Below are 13,088 nucleotides of genomic sequence, written 5' to 3' on the forward strand. Positions count from 1 at the left end.
GACAAGAAAGTTCACCTATGGGAACCATAATTAGGCATGAATCAATGACAATTGATGTCTTGATTCAAGCCACAATCAAGGGCAGACAAAAGACAATGCTAAAAATGTACGGGCAAGATATGCTAACAGTCATGAGGGATTTTTATGTTGGGGCATATTAGAAATATAGAGAATTCAGGTTTATACTACACTCTTTTACCTTCATGCATAGTCGGGAAATGCTGGGCTTCGTTGATAATCCTGGATTTGGATGTGCTATACACTATACTCTTTCTTTAATCAAACTACTTCACTCAAAAAATTAAGATAATGCAGTTCAAAATTTTCTCTGTTCCTTTGATGAATAATGGACAACAACAGCATTAATTATCCTTTTTGTAATCTAAATCCACACTCATACTTACTATAAAGAATTAATAAGGAAAATATCTACGAGTATTACTAGGCAATAGGAAAAACAAAGCTGGTAACTAATAACCAAGATGCACCAGAGCTCACCAGTCTATGAAAGGGACATAGAGTCCGAAGTAAGAACATAAAACAAAAAACAAACAAAACCCAGATATGGAGGCACTTAACAAAGCCTACCATTTTATCCAACTCTTTTAGATGGAAAAGATTTTACTTTTTTTTTTTTTTTTTGCCAATTAGGAAAATATGTTACTTACTAATGATCGAGCACCTTAGAAACTAAGCAACAAGTCAAACAAGAACTGCTACGTAGCTAAGAGCTCCATAGTATAATGAGGCATTCCAGCTCCAGGTGCACGTTGATTCTGGTTATCATTCAGTGCTCCATCAATATCCTGATGAATGATGAATGAAGGCAGAAATCTGCAGTAAGTAGCAATGAAATTTATAATTATTATGAAGGTCAGAAAAACCAAAGCCAACATAGGTTAAAAAAAAAAAAACAAAAAACAAAAAACAATAATGCAGTAAAAATGCATACCTAACCTATCAAAGTTGGAGTTCCATTCAATATGGCTCGAATATTCAATATTTATCAGTGAATAACTATCCGAATATTTTCCCCAGCTGCTGCAAATTCCTCCTGAATTTCTTTGTTGAAGTCTTCGGGCATATTTGTTAACTTCAACTCAAGGAGTGTCTCCAAGTATGTCAGCCCAATGGCGTTCTTTAATTTGTCGCAGGACCTAATCTCCAACTCCCTGAGATTTTGCATTGCTCCTTGCTGCACATGCCAGCTTTCTAGAGTATCTAGCATCCACAGTTTCAGAACCCGAAGTTGGGGAAATTCCTCAATAGAGCAAGCCATAGCTCTTCCCTTGTAAGAACCAGAGTAAAGACAGAGTGACCTGAGTTTGGGAAGTTTTCCTAATTTGGGCAGTGGATCATCAGAGAGCTGAGATGCTGATAGGGTAAGATCAGTGAGGCTTTGTGGGAGCTGGTTCATGATGGATGGATTCTCTAGCCTTCCAAACAAATATAGGCTCAAGAGATTCTCAAGGTGCGAAAAAGGCTTCAAGTCTAGATCCAAGGGTTCACCCATTTCGCCAATTGACCTCAACCTTAAAGATTGAAGGTGGTTCAGTCGCAAAATCCACTCTGCCAAAGCTGTTTGCTGTGATAACTCCAACTGGAATGCCAATTTCAATTTTCTAAGGTTCATCAACCTATCTAGGCCATTGTTTAGAGGACTGTCTTCATCTACAAATACACCCCATAATGTTTGAAGATTCCTTAGTGCAGTTCCACTTGGTTGCACAAAGTTACTTCGATAACTTTGGTTCAAGTATAGATGCCGAAGTTTCTGCAGTTTCCATATTGAACCTGGGAGTTTGCGGATATACGTATGCTTCACATCCAAGATTTGGAGGTTGGTCAGATTGCCAATGGATGATGGGATGGCCTCAAGGTAAGTCCACCTTAAGCCCAGATACCTCAGGTTAATTAGATTTCCTATGTTATTGGGCAATATTGGTCTGAATACACGTTCAAGATCAAGAACCTTTAACAAATGGAAGCAACCAGTTGCAATGCCCCTGTTAAGAAGGTTTCCTATATCTTCCCCAGGTTGATTCCCTTCTCGAGCATCAAAAGAGAGAATTGCAACGAGATTTCTATAGTTCCGCAAAACATGTGGGGAATTTTTGTCTTTACCATGAATAATATCAAAAGTAACATCTCCTCTATCAAATTGATCGGCAAGCCTCTGATCTGAACTTTCATTTCGCAACCGGTACTCTCGCAGAGCATTAGGCAAACAAAATGTCTTGATCTTCCCATCTAGTTTTGTTTCCAGTACTTGAATTATGTACCTATTTTTCAAATCGGCTAAACACTTCTCTGCAACACATTCAGGGGAATCTTCTGCCCTTTGTTGTACCAACTCTTCTGCAACCCATGAAGCAACCACTCTTCTTGCAGGGATTTCATAGTCCCTAGGGAAAAGTCTAATGTAAGAAAGACATTTCCCCAGTTGAACAGAAACTTCTTCATTTTCCATGGCTTCGATCCATGGTTCTTGGTAGCGATTAATGCTCGCAAGCACACTTGACAAATCCTCCTCTGTCACATGTTTCCCTATCATAAGATACCCTAAACGGAAAATGGCAAGCGGCAGGCCACCGCATCTTCCTACAGCAACTTTTGCTTTAATGATTTTCTCTGATTCTGGGGGAATTTCAGGTGGAAGGTGCACCATCTGGGTAAAAAGCTTCCAGCTCTCTTCCTTGGTTCTTAGTCGAAGTAGGTGCTGAGTGCTGCTTTGGTCAGCATGTGAAGCTACACTCTTGTGGCGTGTGGTAAGCATAATTGTGCTCCCGTTTGTTGTTGCTGGAAATGCTGCTTTTAGAGTATCCCAAGTTTCCGTTGTGCTAATATCTTCCAGAACTAGAAGGTACCTTTCCTCCCCCAAGAAATGACGTAACTTCTTGATCCAATTTTCTCTTCCTCTCTGTTCCTCCTGTGGTTCAAGAACTCCTAGTACCAGCTTTTCTATTTTATTCAAAAGTGACTTGTGACCTATAGAGACCCAATGACGGTTAGGAAAATGTTTCAAAATGGCTTCATGGTTGAAAACCATCTTTGCCAGCGTCGTCTTACCTATGCCTCTCATCCCCACAATAGAAACAACTGGTTCACGGTTGGTTAATCGTGAGATCAATCCAAGCATGTCTTCTTCCAAACCGACTACTGAGGTTGACTCTTCCCTTATTTCAATTTGATATGCTTTGATGGTTCTTTCAAAACAAGAGATAACTTGCCTCATTCGTTCAATTTCCACCGAAGGCTTTACCTCATGTCTTCTCTCGTCTGTACCTTTAAACAATGAAGCATAATCAGGAGAGTACGAAAATACATCTTCTTTAGGTGGTTCATAGGTGAAGATTGAGTCCATAAAAAAGGTGTCTTCTTTATTTCTTGCTGCTTCATATTTTATATAGGCTTCAATGTTTTCCTCTATTACATCAACAGTGCTCTTCATTTTCTTCAACCAGGTCCTTCTGGATTTATCTACGCCTTCAATTGCTATTACTTCTTTTGAAAGGCTATGAATTTGCTCCCACTGATCACACATCGTCAACAGCAATTTGACCTGATCACTTTCTGCAGTCAACGAATTTGGCAGCTGTTTGAGCCAGTGCCGTTTCTTGTCTTCGATATCTTTAACTGTGCGATTTTTTATCTGAGTCACCTCCTCATTTGGGGATCGAGTGTCAGATTTTGATATCGGATCTCTTCTGATAAATTTAAATCCATACCTTTCCTTTCGCCTGTAGAGGTCAGAAAAAGCAGCATCAATGCTCTTCATATCCCTCTTAAGCTTACGCCTTGCCATCCAGTTACTGAAAGGTGAAAACCGCCCTTCTTTTCTCTGTATGAAGCTCTCGATAGCACGCTGTGCTTCATCAATGATCTCTTTAGGTTCCTTCACCCAGACCTTTTCCGTTTTACTTAGGAATTCAATCCCTTCTAAATCTTTCATGAAAGCACCCAGTAACAACAGTTGCAATTTGATTAACTCAATTTTCTCTCTCAGGCCATACACTGAACTCGTAATCTGGCAATTGATTTTTTGAACCAAATCAGCTGCTGAGCAAACATTCTCCTTATGACTGATAGACTCGTGCTCAATAGGTCTGTCCTGCAGGCTTCTAATTTGAGTTCTTGATCTCTCCAATGTTCCATAGATATCAACCTTCGATTCTTTTTTCTTCTCCAGGTGACCATTTATTTCTTCCTTGATCTGCTTCATATCATAGTAAAGGGCATCTTTAATAAAATAATTTTTAAGAGTCCAAATACACCTTTCGGCAGCGCCGGCAGGTTTCTGTCTTGTTTCTTTGTACTCCTTAAACTTGTGAATGATAACTTTTGCATGTAATACCACACATTCAGCGATATCCATCCAGGCCACCTCAGCTGGATCTGGTAATACAGTCATTTTCGGGTTAATTCGTGACTCCGACAGGTCCCTGGCTCTCATATCGATTTCTGCCCAAGAATTCGAAAGACTTTCTATATCGTATGAAAGAGCTTTCAATAATCTATTTTCTCTTCGAATCCAGTTGAAATCGTTTTCTAACGACTGAAATGAAACATAATTGTAGAAAAAGAAAAGAACGAATACTGCAAAAAGAGAGGACCCAAGGAAGTGGGCAGGTAACATTAGAATTTCACAAATGCAATGAAGGGTCAGGGCAGTAATTGAAAACTGGAGAATAAGATCGTCAGGTGCAGTGGCCATTGGGTGCTCTCTTCTTAATAATAAGTGTTTCAAACAGAATTGGTTACAGGATTACAGCTAAGCCTGAATTGGTCACACACATATACACAACCACTAATCTCAAACCAGAACTACCGTTCTTAACCCACACCCACCAATCTCAGCCTAGAACCATCACCGGTCTCAACCCAAAATCACCGCTCTCAATCCACAACAACCAATCTTAGCTCAAAACCACAACAGATTAAAAAAAAAAAAAAAAAAAAAAAACCCAGAACCACCGATCTCAAAAAACAATTCTATCAAACCACCTCGATCCACCAAACATTGAGCTTCATGAAGAGAAAGAGTGAAAAAGAAGAGAGAGGCATGAGAAAGGTGAGAGAAATAGAGTCAAGAGGGAGGAGAGAGTCCGATTTGATAATAATAAATAAAATTTAGTTTTAGCATTTCTACCGTGCAATGCCACTGGTAGCATTGCACTGTAGCAATGCTAAAAAATATTTGGTATTTTGTAACAATGGTGTTATTGTTTTGTTTTTGTTAAATTATGGATTATCCTAAAGTTTAAGTTATTGAAAAGCCGCATACTTTTAACACTGAGAGAGTGGGTTGAGATTTTAAATGAAAAGTATAGTTAAGGAGACAATAATCAGACTCAAGACTTTTTTGTTGACAACAACCAATCTTAGCTCAAAACTAAAAAAAAAAAAAAAAAAAAAACACAGAACCATCGATCACCGTTCTCAAAAAACAATTCTATCAAACCACCTCGATCCATCAAACACTGAGCTTCATGAAGAGAAAGAGTGAAAAAGGAGAGAGAGAGGCACGAGAAAGGTGAGAGAAATAGAGACAAAGGGAGGAGAGAGTCCGATTTGATAATAATAAATAAAATTTAGTTTTAGCGTTTCTACTGTGCAATGCCACTGGTAACATTGCACTGTAGCAATACTAAAAAATATTTGGTATTTTGTACTTATGGTGTTATTGTTTTGTTTTTGTTAAATTATAGATTATCCTAAAGTTTAAGTTATTGAAAAGCCGCATACTTTTAACACTGAGAGAGTGGGTTGAGATTTTAAATGAAAAGTATAGTTAAGGAGACAATGATCAAACTCAAGACTTTTTTGTTGGGTTTCGTGAAGCCTAGTTTTGTTTGATTTGGTTTGACGACCCGACCCGACCCGAATAATATTGCGTAGTTTTTAATGGGAGATTTACTAAGACTTAGTCCATGGAGTGGAGGCTTGAGCTGATAGGCCCAAGCCGGAGTGCTCATGAACAAGCCTTTGGGGGTTTGGGGGCAACGCCCCTGGGAAATTTTTTTTGGCCCGTTTAGCCCATTGTGGAACCGCCTTTTGTAATTAGGGTTTTTTAGTGTGGAGTCGGTTGCCATGTTTCATATATAGAGAAAATATTGTAGCCGCATGTTGTATTCTTCCCTGAAAATAGTAAAATCCCTGCAACTCCGTGGATGTAAGCAAATTGCCGAACTACGTAAATATTGTCTTGTGCATGTGATTGTTTTTCTTTGGCGTGTGTTTTTCTCTATTTTTTTTTTTTTCTCACAGGTTGAGAATTTGGTGTAATTCCCTACATTTTTTGCTGTAATACTATATTAAATTAACAACAATCCTAAAAGCTTAAATTATTAGAAAATGATATATTTAATCACCTAATCGCATAATTTTAATATTTTCCCTCATATGTGAGCTCAAACTACTTATTAAAATGTGTGACCCACCTAATACATATAAGTTTAAATGAAAGTAGAATGGAAGAGACATTTATTAAACTTTGTACATTTCTTACTCTATCATGTTAAATTATTAATTATTATAAAAGATTAAACGGTTTAACCGTAGGTCTGCTTCTAGTGAGTAGTGAGTAATGACTTTGTCATCCCATTATCTACAATGATTTTAAAAATTGGATTTTTGCGCTTTTAAATGGACAAATGGTACGTTCTGCGCCCAAAAACGTGAAAAATCACATACTGCCGTGGCGAGATTCCTGTTGAACCTTTTATGTGGCTAGCACGAGCCCATCATAAATGATTGGGAGTGTGAATTAGGGATTTTTTTTTCTTTTTTTTGAGAAAAGGATGTTTGAATTAGTTGACGTGACATGACTTGCACCGGTTAAGTTGGATGTGAGCTAATTGGGCGCACAAAAGTAAGTTGGATGTGAGCTCATTCGGCGCACAAAAGGTACTTTTGCCAAAACTTTATAGGCGGAATTACCTTCGTTTTCTAAGGTCAAGTTGGTTACTGCATTTATCAACTTAGGAATACTTCGTTAATAATATTATTACAATATTCTGATAACAAGTCATAGGTGATAGGTTATTATTATCTATTACTGAGTTAGTAAAAAATTAATTTCAGTAATGGGTTTAAATTAATATCAATAACAATTTATCACCTATAAGTTATTATGAAAATATTGTATATGTAATATTTCTCTATTAACTTACGGTCATTTTAAGTTTTTAACTAATAGTTAATTTATCTATGCTATCTTTTCAGGAAAAATACTAAAGGGATAAACTATGTATGCTATTAGTATATGAGTTTTACTATTGTATGCCCTTAGGACATATAATAGTAAACCATTTTAAGAAACTTTTTATGAAAAAAAAAAAAAAAAACTAAATTTTTCTTTATACAATTTTTTCAATTCTCAATAAAAATTTTCATAAAATAGATGATTTATATATATATATATATATATATATATATAAGACCTAAAATGGGTGATTAATGTATGCCCTTAGTATATTTGAAGTTTAAGTGATTAATAAAATATTTTAATTGGCATTAAAACGTTTCCATGTCACCATATATATAATAAAAAAAAAAAATGAGTTGATAGCTTTGGATGCCTTCTTGTTTTTTAGGGAGGACTAGTGTGGGTGACACATGCAAGGCAAGTGATGCCCCTTAGTGAGAAAAATTAAATATAAATTCTATATAAAGAAGTATGAAATCATGTACGAAAAATTTAAAGTAGCTATTTAACATATGAAAATCTACTTACTATAATAGTTTCTTCGAACTTGTTTACTAAAGGCAATATCTGCTCACTAAAAAAAATCTAAGAATTATAATGAATATCATTATCTTTTGATAGGCTAAAAATGTATTGACCCCTTATAATGAATTAACCAATTAGTTAGCCAAGTTAATTAATTAATTCAATTAGCATGCAATATGCATGGTAGCACAAACAAATAACCAACTAAGTAATATGTAGCGAAAATTAAAGTTGACACGGTGATTTGCTTACGAATGGAGAAAACCTTCAAGGCAAAAACCCCATCGGGTGATTTTAAGGTCACCACTCCCTAGAATCCGCTATTATCACAACAAGCGATTACAGGTAAAGGAATCTCAGTACCTTATACCAACCTATAGTTGAACCCTTACCCCAATACCTAATTGGACTTGTTCTGTAATTACAATCTCTCATTTTCAATGCACGGCCAGTACATGACTAACAAATCAATGCATGGATCCAAGTACGTGACTAACCACCAACTTGAGAAGGATGTTGGTTGCAAAGTTCTTTAGTTCATCAACACAATGAAGATCATGAAGCTCCTTGGTTACAAAACCTTACGGCGTACAAACACAGCAGCTTCTTCAAGGGATAGATGAACTAGGGCATATGTCTCCGATCACAATTTGCTTGTGAAAAACATTTGCATTAGATTGCATTCACTTGTGATGGCTCTTAAAATAATCCTTATATATGTTTAGGGTTGTGAGAAAGGAAAGCCTAAACCAATATACATGGATTTGTGTGAAAATCAAATTTGAAAAACTGATTTTTGTAAATCTCAATAGATAGGTTATCTATCATGCTAACTATCGAGCTTTAAAATACAGCACTTCTTCACTTGATTCTTGGACAGATTTGCATGGCTTTAACACTTGGACTTGAACTCTTGTTCCTTAAAGTATTAAACACTTCATAGATTTATCAAATTACAAGTAAAGTGCATTTTGTCAAAGGATTAGCCAATTCTAAATGACATATGTTCTAACAATCTCCCCCTTTGGCAATCTGTGACAAAACCACAACAAATTATAAGGTTTGCTATAACAAAGTAAGAACAATGTATTTAAAAAGAAAAGAAAAGAAAAGATACAAAAAGTCCTCATTACATCCCTTAAAACAATAACACTTCCCCTAATAAAAATATCTCCTATAACTAACTCTCCCCCTAAGTACATGACTACTCTCATACCCAAAACTACTCTTCCTTTTTGTCACGAATGACAAAAGGTAAGTCACTGAGAAGCAGTCATCTCCTCGTCACTAGAAGAGCTAGCACCATCAGCATCATCACCGAAGCCATCATCATCACTCTCATCCTTTGAAGCCTGTGGAGATGGAGATGAAACCACCCATGACAGTCTGTTATCGTGTGATACGACCAACATGGGTGTTCACCTGACACAACTCATCATTGAGAGTGTCAAGGTGAGCATCCATGCACACAAGCTGTGCCATGATGGCCTCGAAAGTCACTCCAGCCACAGAAGAAGAATGAGTGGAGGTGGATGGAGTAGAAGAAGCCAGAGGAGTCACCGTCTCGGTCTGTGGCCACTTCAGTCGAAGCTGGGCCTCACTCCGTCTAACGGTCATTGCGTCTATGGCACACATGACAAAGAAGTGTGTAGACTTAAGATAGGAGATAGATGCATGGCAGAAAATCCGCGTGATAGCTGAAAGGAAAATGAGCTTATCACGGGTCGTCGTATCCTTATAAACATCTATAAAGGAGAGTATGAAGTGAGAGGAAAAATCTATAGTGAGTCCCTCAAGTAGGGATAACAAAAATCGAGCACGAGGCTCAATAATGGAGTTATAGTGAGACAAGGGATGGAGAACAAATGTCATCACCATATTAAGGAACCTCAGACCTTTTGCAAAGCTCAGGCAAGGGGTGTTTTAATGGTCACCCCAAGATGAAAGTGTCTCACAGAAGAGAGATGAGAGTTCGTCTTTTGACACAATGCATGAACATTTAAGATCATTTAAACAAAACCTATCCCAAAAATTTCACAAAAACTTCAACAATTTTTGAAAACCCCAAATATTTTCAAACACCCCAAAAGTTAGGCCAGAATGAATGAAATTCATGATAAAATGATAGAAAAGAGATCATACCAAAGAGAAAAACCAAGGATTAGGCCGAAGATTGAGTGGGGAAGATAAAGAGTGTGATTGAGAAGTGTTTGGGAGAAGGAGAGAAGTTTTTCTATCGAGAGAGATCGGATAAAATGAGAGAAAATATTGTGCTGAGATATATATAGAAAACACGAAGCTTGATGGATCGAGAGGTGTCAAGATTTGATTCTCGCCAGATGGAGCTGTCGAGGAGCTATCAAGAGGTGTCCAAGCCAAAGTGACCTCGATGGATCGAGAAGCTATCGAACATCTATCGAGCATACAGAAACTTTCTCGATGGATCGAGAAGCTGTCAAGAAGCTATCGAGACAAATTCTCAAAAACTTCGATGGATCGAAATTGTAATAACAGCTATTGAGAAAGGAAGATCAAGAGGCTCGATAGATAGCCTAGCTGTCAAGAGGTATCGAGAAGCTATAGAGATTGCTCAAAAATAGTTTTTCGAAGAAGAGAAAAACACAGATATGAATGCAATCAAATATGCTACTCAACCAAAGGTCCAAACAACATTTTAAGCTCTCAAAAACATATCTCAACAAGAAAATGTCAAGCATATTGATCCAAAACACACACACACACACACACACACACACACACACACACACACAAAACAAGTCTAACCAATTTTATATTTCAAAAACAAGTCAAGACAATTTAGTGAGCATACATTAACACGTGTATTCCTTGTGATGGCCAAATCACATTGTACCTGCACATGTATCAAGCGTAGCAAAGAATATTGCATGTTGTGTGTAAAAAACATCGCAAGATTGCATAAGTTTATATATGCTATGACGATTTGAGATATGAGAAAATCACTTTAACTCATACACAATCATAACTACTTGATGGGGACTATCACCTTCGAGGTACATCCTATAACTCCTATAACTCCTATAACTCCTACTTCTCCTAGAAGACACACTTGCAATCATATATAAAGCTCTAGACATCCAATTTTGCACCCATGATTTAATCAAGGAGAATGACTTGAATGACCATTCACGTACCCTAAAAATCATGATTGCATTACATACATTCATTTATTTTTGCATTACTTGCATCAAATTTATTTATTTATTTTTTTATTTTTTTGCATCAATTCACTCATTACATATTATAAAATGATTTTGAGATTCTAACGGTCATAGCAGTGTGTCCGGTTTCCAAATCAGACCATCGAATCGAAAGATATCGCATGATTAATTTTGCATGGTCAGTATGCATTGTGTTTAGGTAGAGTCAACTACACATGATTAATTTAAATTAATTTTAATTGGTTAAACAATTAAAATTAATTAAATAATTTTGTGATTGGTTGATAATTAGTGTTTAAAATAAGGATGCATGCATAGGAATAAAAGGGATGATTGGATAACAATAAAATTGTGGATAAAATGAACTTTATCAAGATTTATTTTATGGTATTTATCTACAAGATAATTGTTCTTAAAAAAGTCTAAATTATCAAGAAAAGAGATAAAAAAAATCATAGACGGAGAATGAAAATGCGTCTAGGTGCAAGGACCTATCAAAAAACCCTGGAAGAGGAGTCCAAACGACACTTGAACACGAAGGAGTGTACGGTGTCCAAGAGCCAATTCGGCACATTTGGAGTGCCGAATGGCACTCTAAAAGAGCCGAATTTTACCCTTTTGGGCTTTGGCCCAATGGCCTTCGGGTGACGATAAGGCACACCGTTTTTGATCTTTTCGCAAATGGATGCATCCGGATTCACATCCTAATCGCTCGTGCCTACTTTTTAGAGTCTTCTGGCCTCTATACATAATGACTGAACCTCATAATTTAGCACCTTTTTTTTTTACACTCTGAGAGGCATACATTTTAGGCTTTCAAATTGCTCATATTTTCTGATCCCCTCTCTGATTTTCTATTGAAGCTAGGGCTTGTAGGTTTCAAAGATAATTGCATAAATTTTTTTAAACCCTAAAACATCCTTTCAAGAACAAGAAGCGCTCCATGCAAGATGTTGCCTTCTAACCTTTTTTTTATTTTTTATTTTTTATTTTTTATTCTTCTCTTATCATGATGATGCATGTTTAATTGTTTCAAATATTCATATTCTACCTTGTTAATTTAGTTTATGAAAATATGTTCTTGATTCCTTTGTTGTTGCTGTAATCTCTTTCTTAGTTTTAAAGATCTGCATGTAATTAACTCTTTTTCTTCGAAATAAAATAGATCTACATCTTCCTTAGATTTAGATATGAATTTTTCTTCAAAATAAAACAGATTTGCATCTTCCTTAGATGTAGATTTGAATTTTTCTTCACAATAAAGCAAATCTGCATCTTCCTTAAATATAGATCTTCCTTAGATGTAGATCTGGATTTTTCTTAATCAAAACTGGTTTGTGTCTTCATTAGATGCAAATCCCAACATTTTTTATCCCAAAAAAAAAAAAATTTGATGTGTATCTTAAATACAGATCTGATTTTTTTAATGCTTGCAGATTTTTGAAATAAAGAAAAGGATAAAACATGATTGTGTTTTCGTTTGGTGTATTTAATTCATGTTCCATGAATTAAAATTATGAGTGAAACTCTCTTCTTAAAAAATCTTTTTCATCCTTTTTTAACATATAAAAAACAGATCTGATTTTTTTTTTTTTGTTATTAAAAACCTTTTTTTATTATCATAAAACGGATCTGATCTTTTCAAACCAAAAAACCACTTTTTTTAGTTCTTAAAAACAGACCTGATATTTTTCAAATCAAAAGACTTTATTTTATATAATAAACATAGATTTGAAATATATATATATATATATATTTTATCTCCAAAAACCACTTTTCTCCACATACCACAAAACAGATCTAGTATTTTGATAAATCAAAACCATTTTTTTTTACCAACTAAAATAGATTTGATTCTTTTCAAAAGAAGAGACTTCACTCATAAATAAATTTGTGTGATTTAATTTTGGGTATCACATGTTCAACATATCATTCACAACATGCATAAAAAGGTGTTAGGATCAGTGCCTTTAAATCCTATTGTATGATGCTATATATGATATTATGTATGACATGATGTATGACTTTAATTCTAATTAATAAAGTTGTTTTATTATTATCTGAAATATTGGTAACATGAATATTCGAACATTATCATATAGTCCATGAGATGCATAGTATGTGATTTATGTGAAGAGTCACAGAAGATATAAATC

The 13,088-nt window shown here is 35.7% G+C and overlaps 1 protein-coding gene across 3 annotated transcripts; it reads right to left on the reverse strand.

The window, feature by feature from the left end:
• Positions 1-441: 441 nt before the first annotated feature.
• LOC115989510 (probable disease resistance RPP8-like protein 2) lies at positions 442-4,914 on the reverse strand. 3 transcript variants are annotated; one of them, XR_004091965.1, is made up of 2 exons: positions 953-4,914; positions 442-806 (listed from the first exon to the last, which is right to left on the reverse strand). XR_004091965.1 is itself a non-coding variant. In XM_031113205.1 (2 exons), exon 1 carries the CDS (start codon positions 4,712-4,714, stop codon positions 1,007-1,009), a length of 3,708 nt encoding a protein of 1,235 aa, XP_030969065.1. In that variant the 5' UTR covers positions 4,715-4,914; the 3' UTR covers positions 442-834; positions 958-1,006. The 3 variants fall into 3 exon arrangements, 1 of the variants encoding a protein (XP_030969065.1); XR_004091964.1 differs by having other exon boundaries at positions 442-834; XM_031113205.1 differs by having other exon boundaries at positions 442-834; positions 958-4,914.
• Positions 4,915-13,088: the final 8,174 nt, after the last annotated feature.

Source organism: Quercus lobata, chromosome 5, assembly GCF_001633185.2.
Source record: "Quercus lobata isolate SW786 chromosome 5, ValleyOak3.0 Primary Assembly, whole genome shotgun sequence".
NCBI classification, from domain to species: Eukaryota; Viridiplantae; Streptophyta; class Magnoliopsida; order Fagales; family Fagaceae; genus Quercus; species Quercus lobata.

Excerpts from the sequence above, each read along its gene's own strand:
- LOC115989510 (XM_031113205.1), bottom strand. The coding sequence starts at position 4,714 with ATGGCCACTGCACCTGACGATCTTATTCTCCAGTTTTCAATTACTGCC.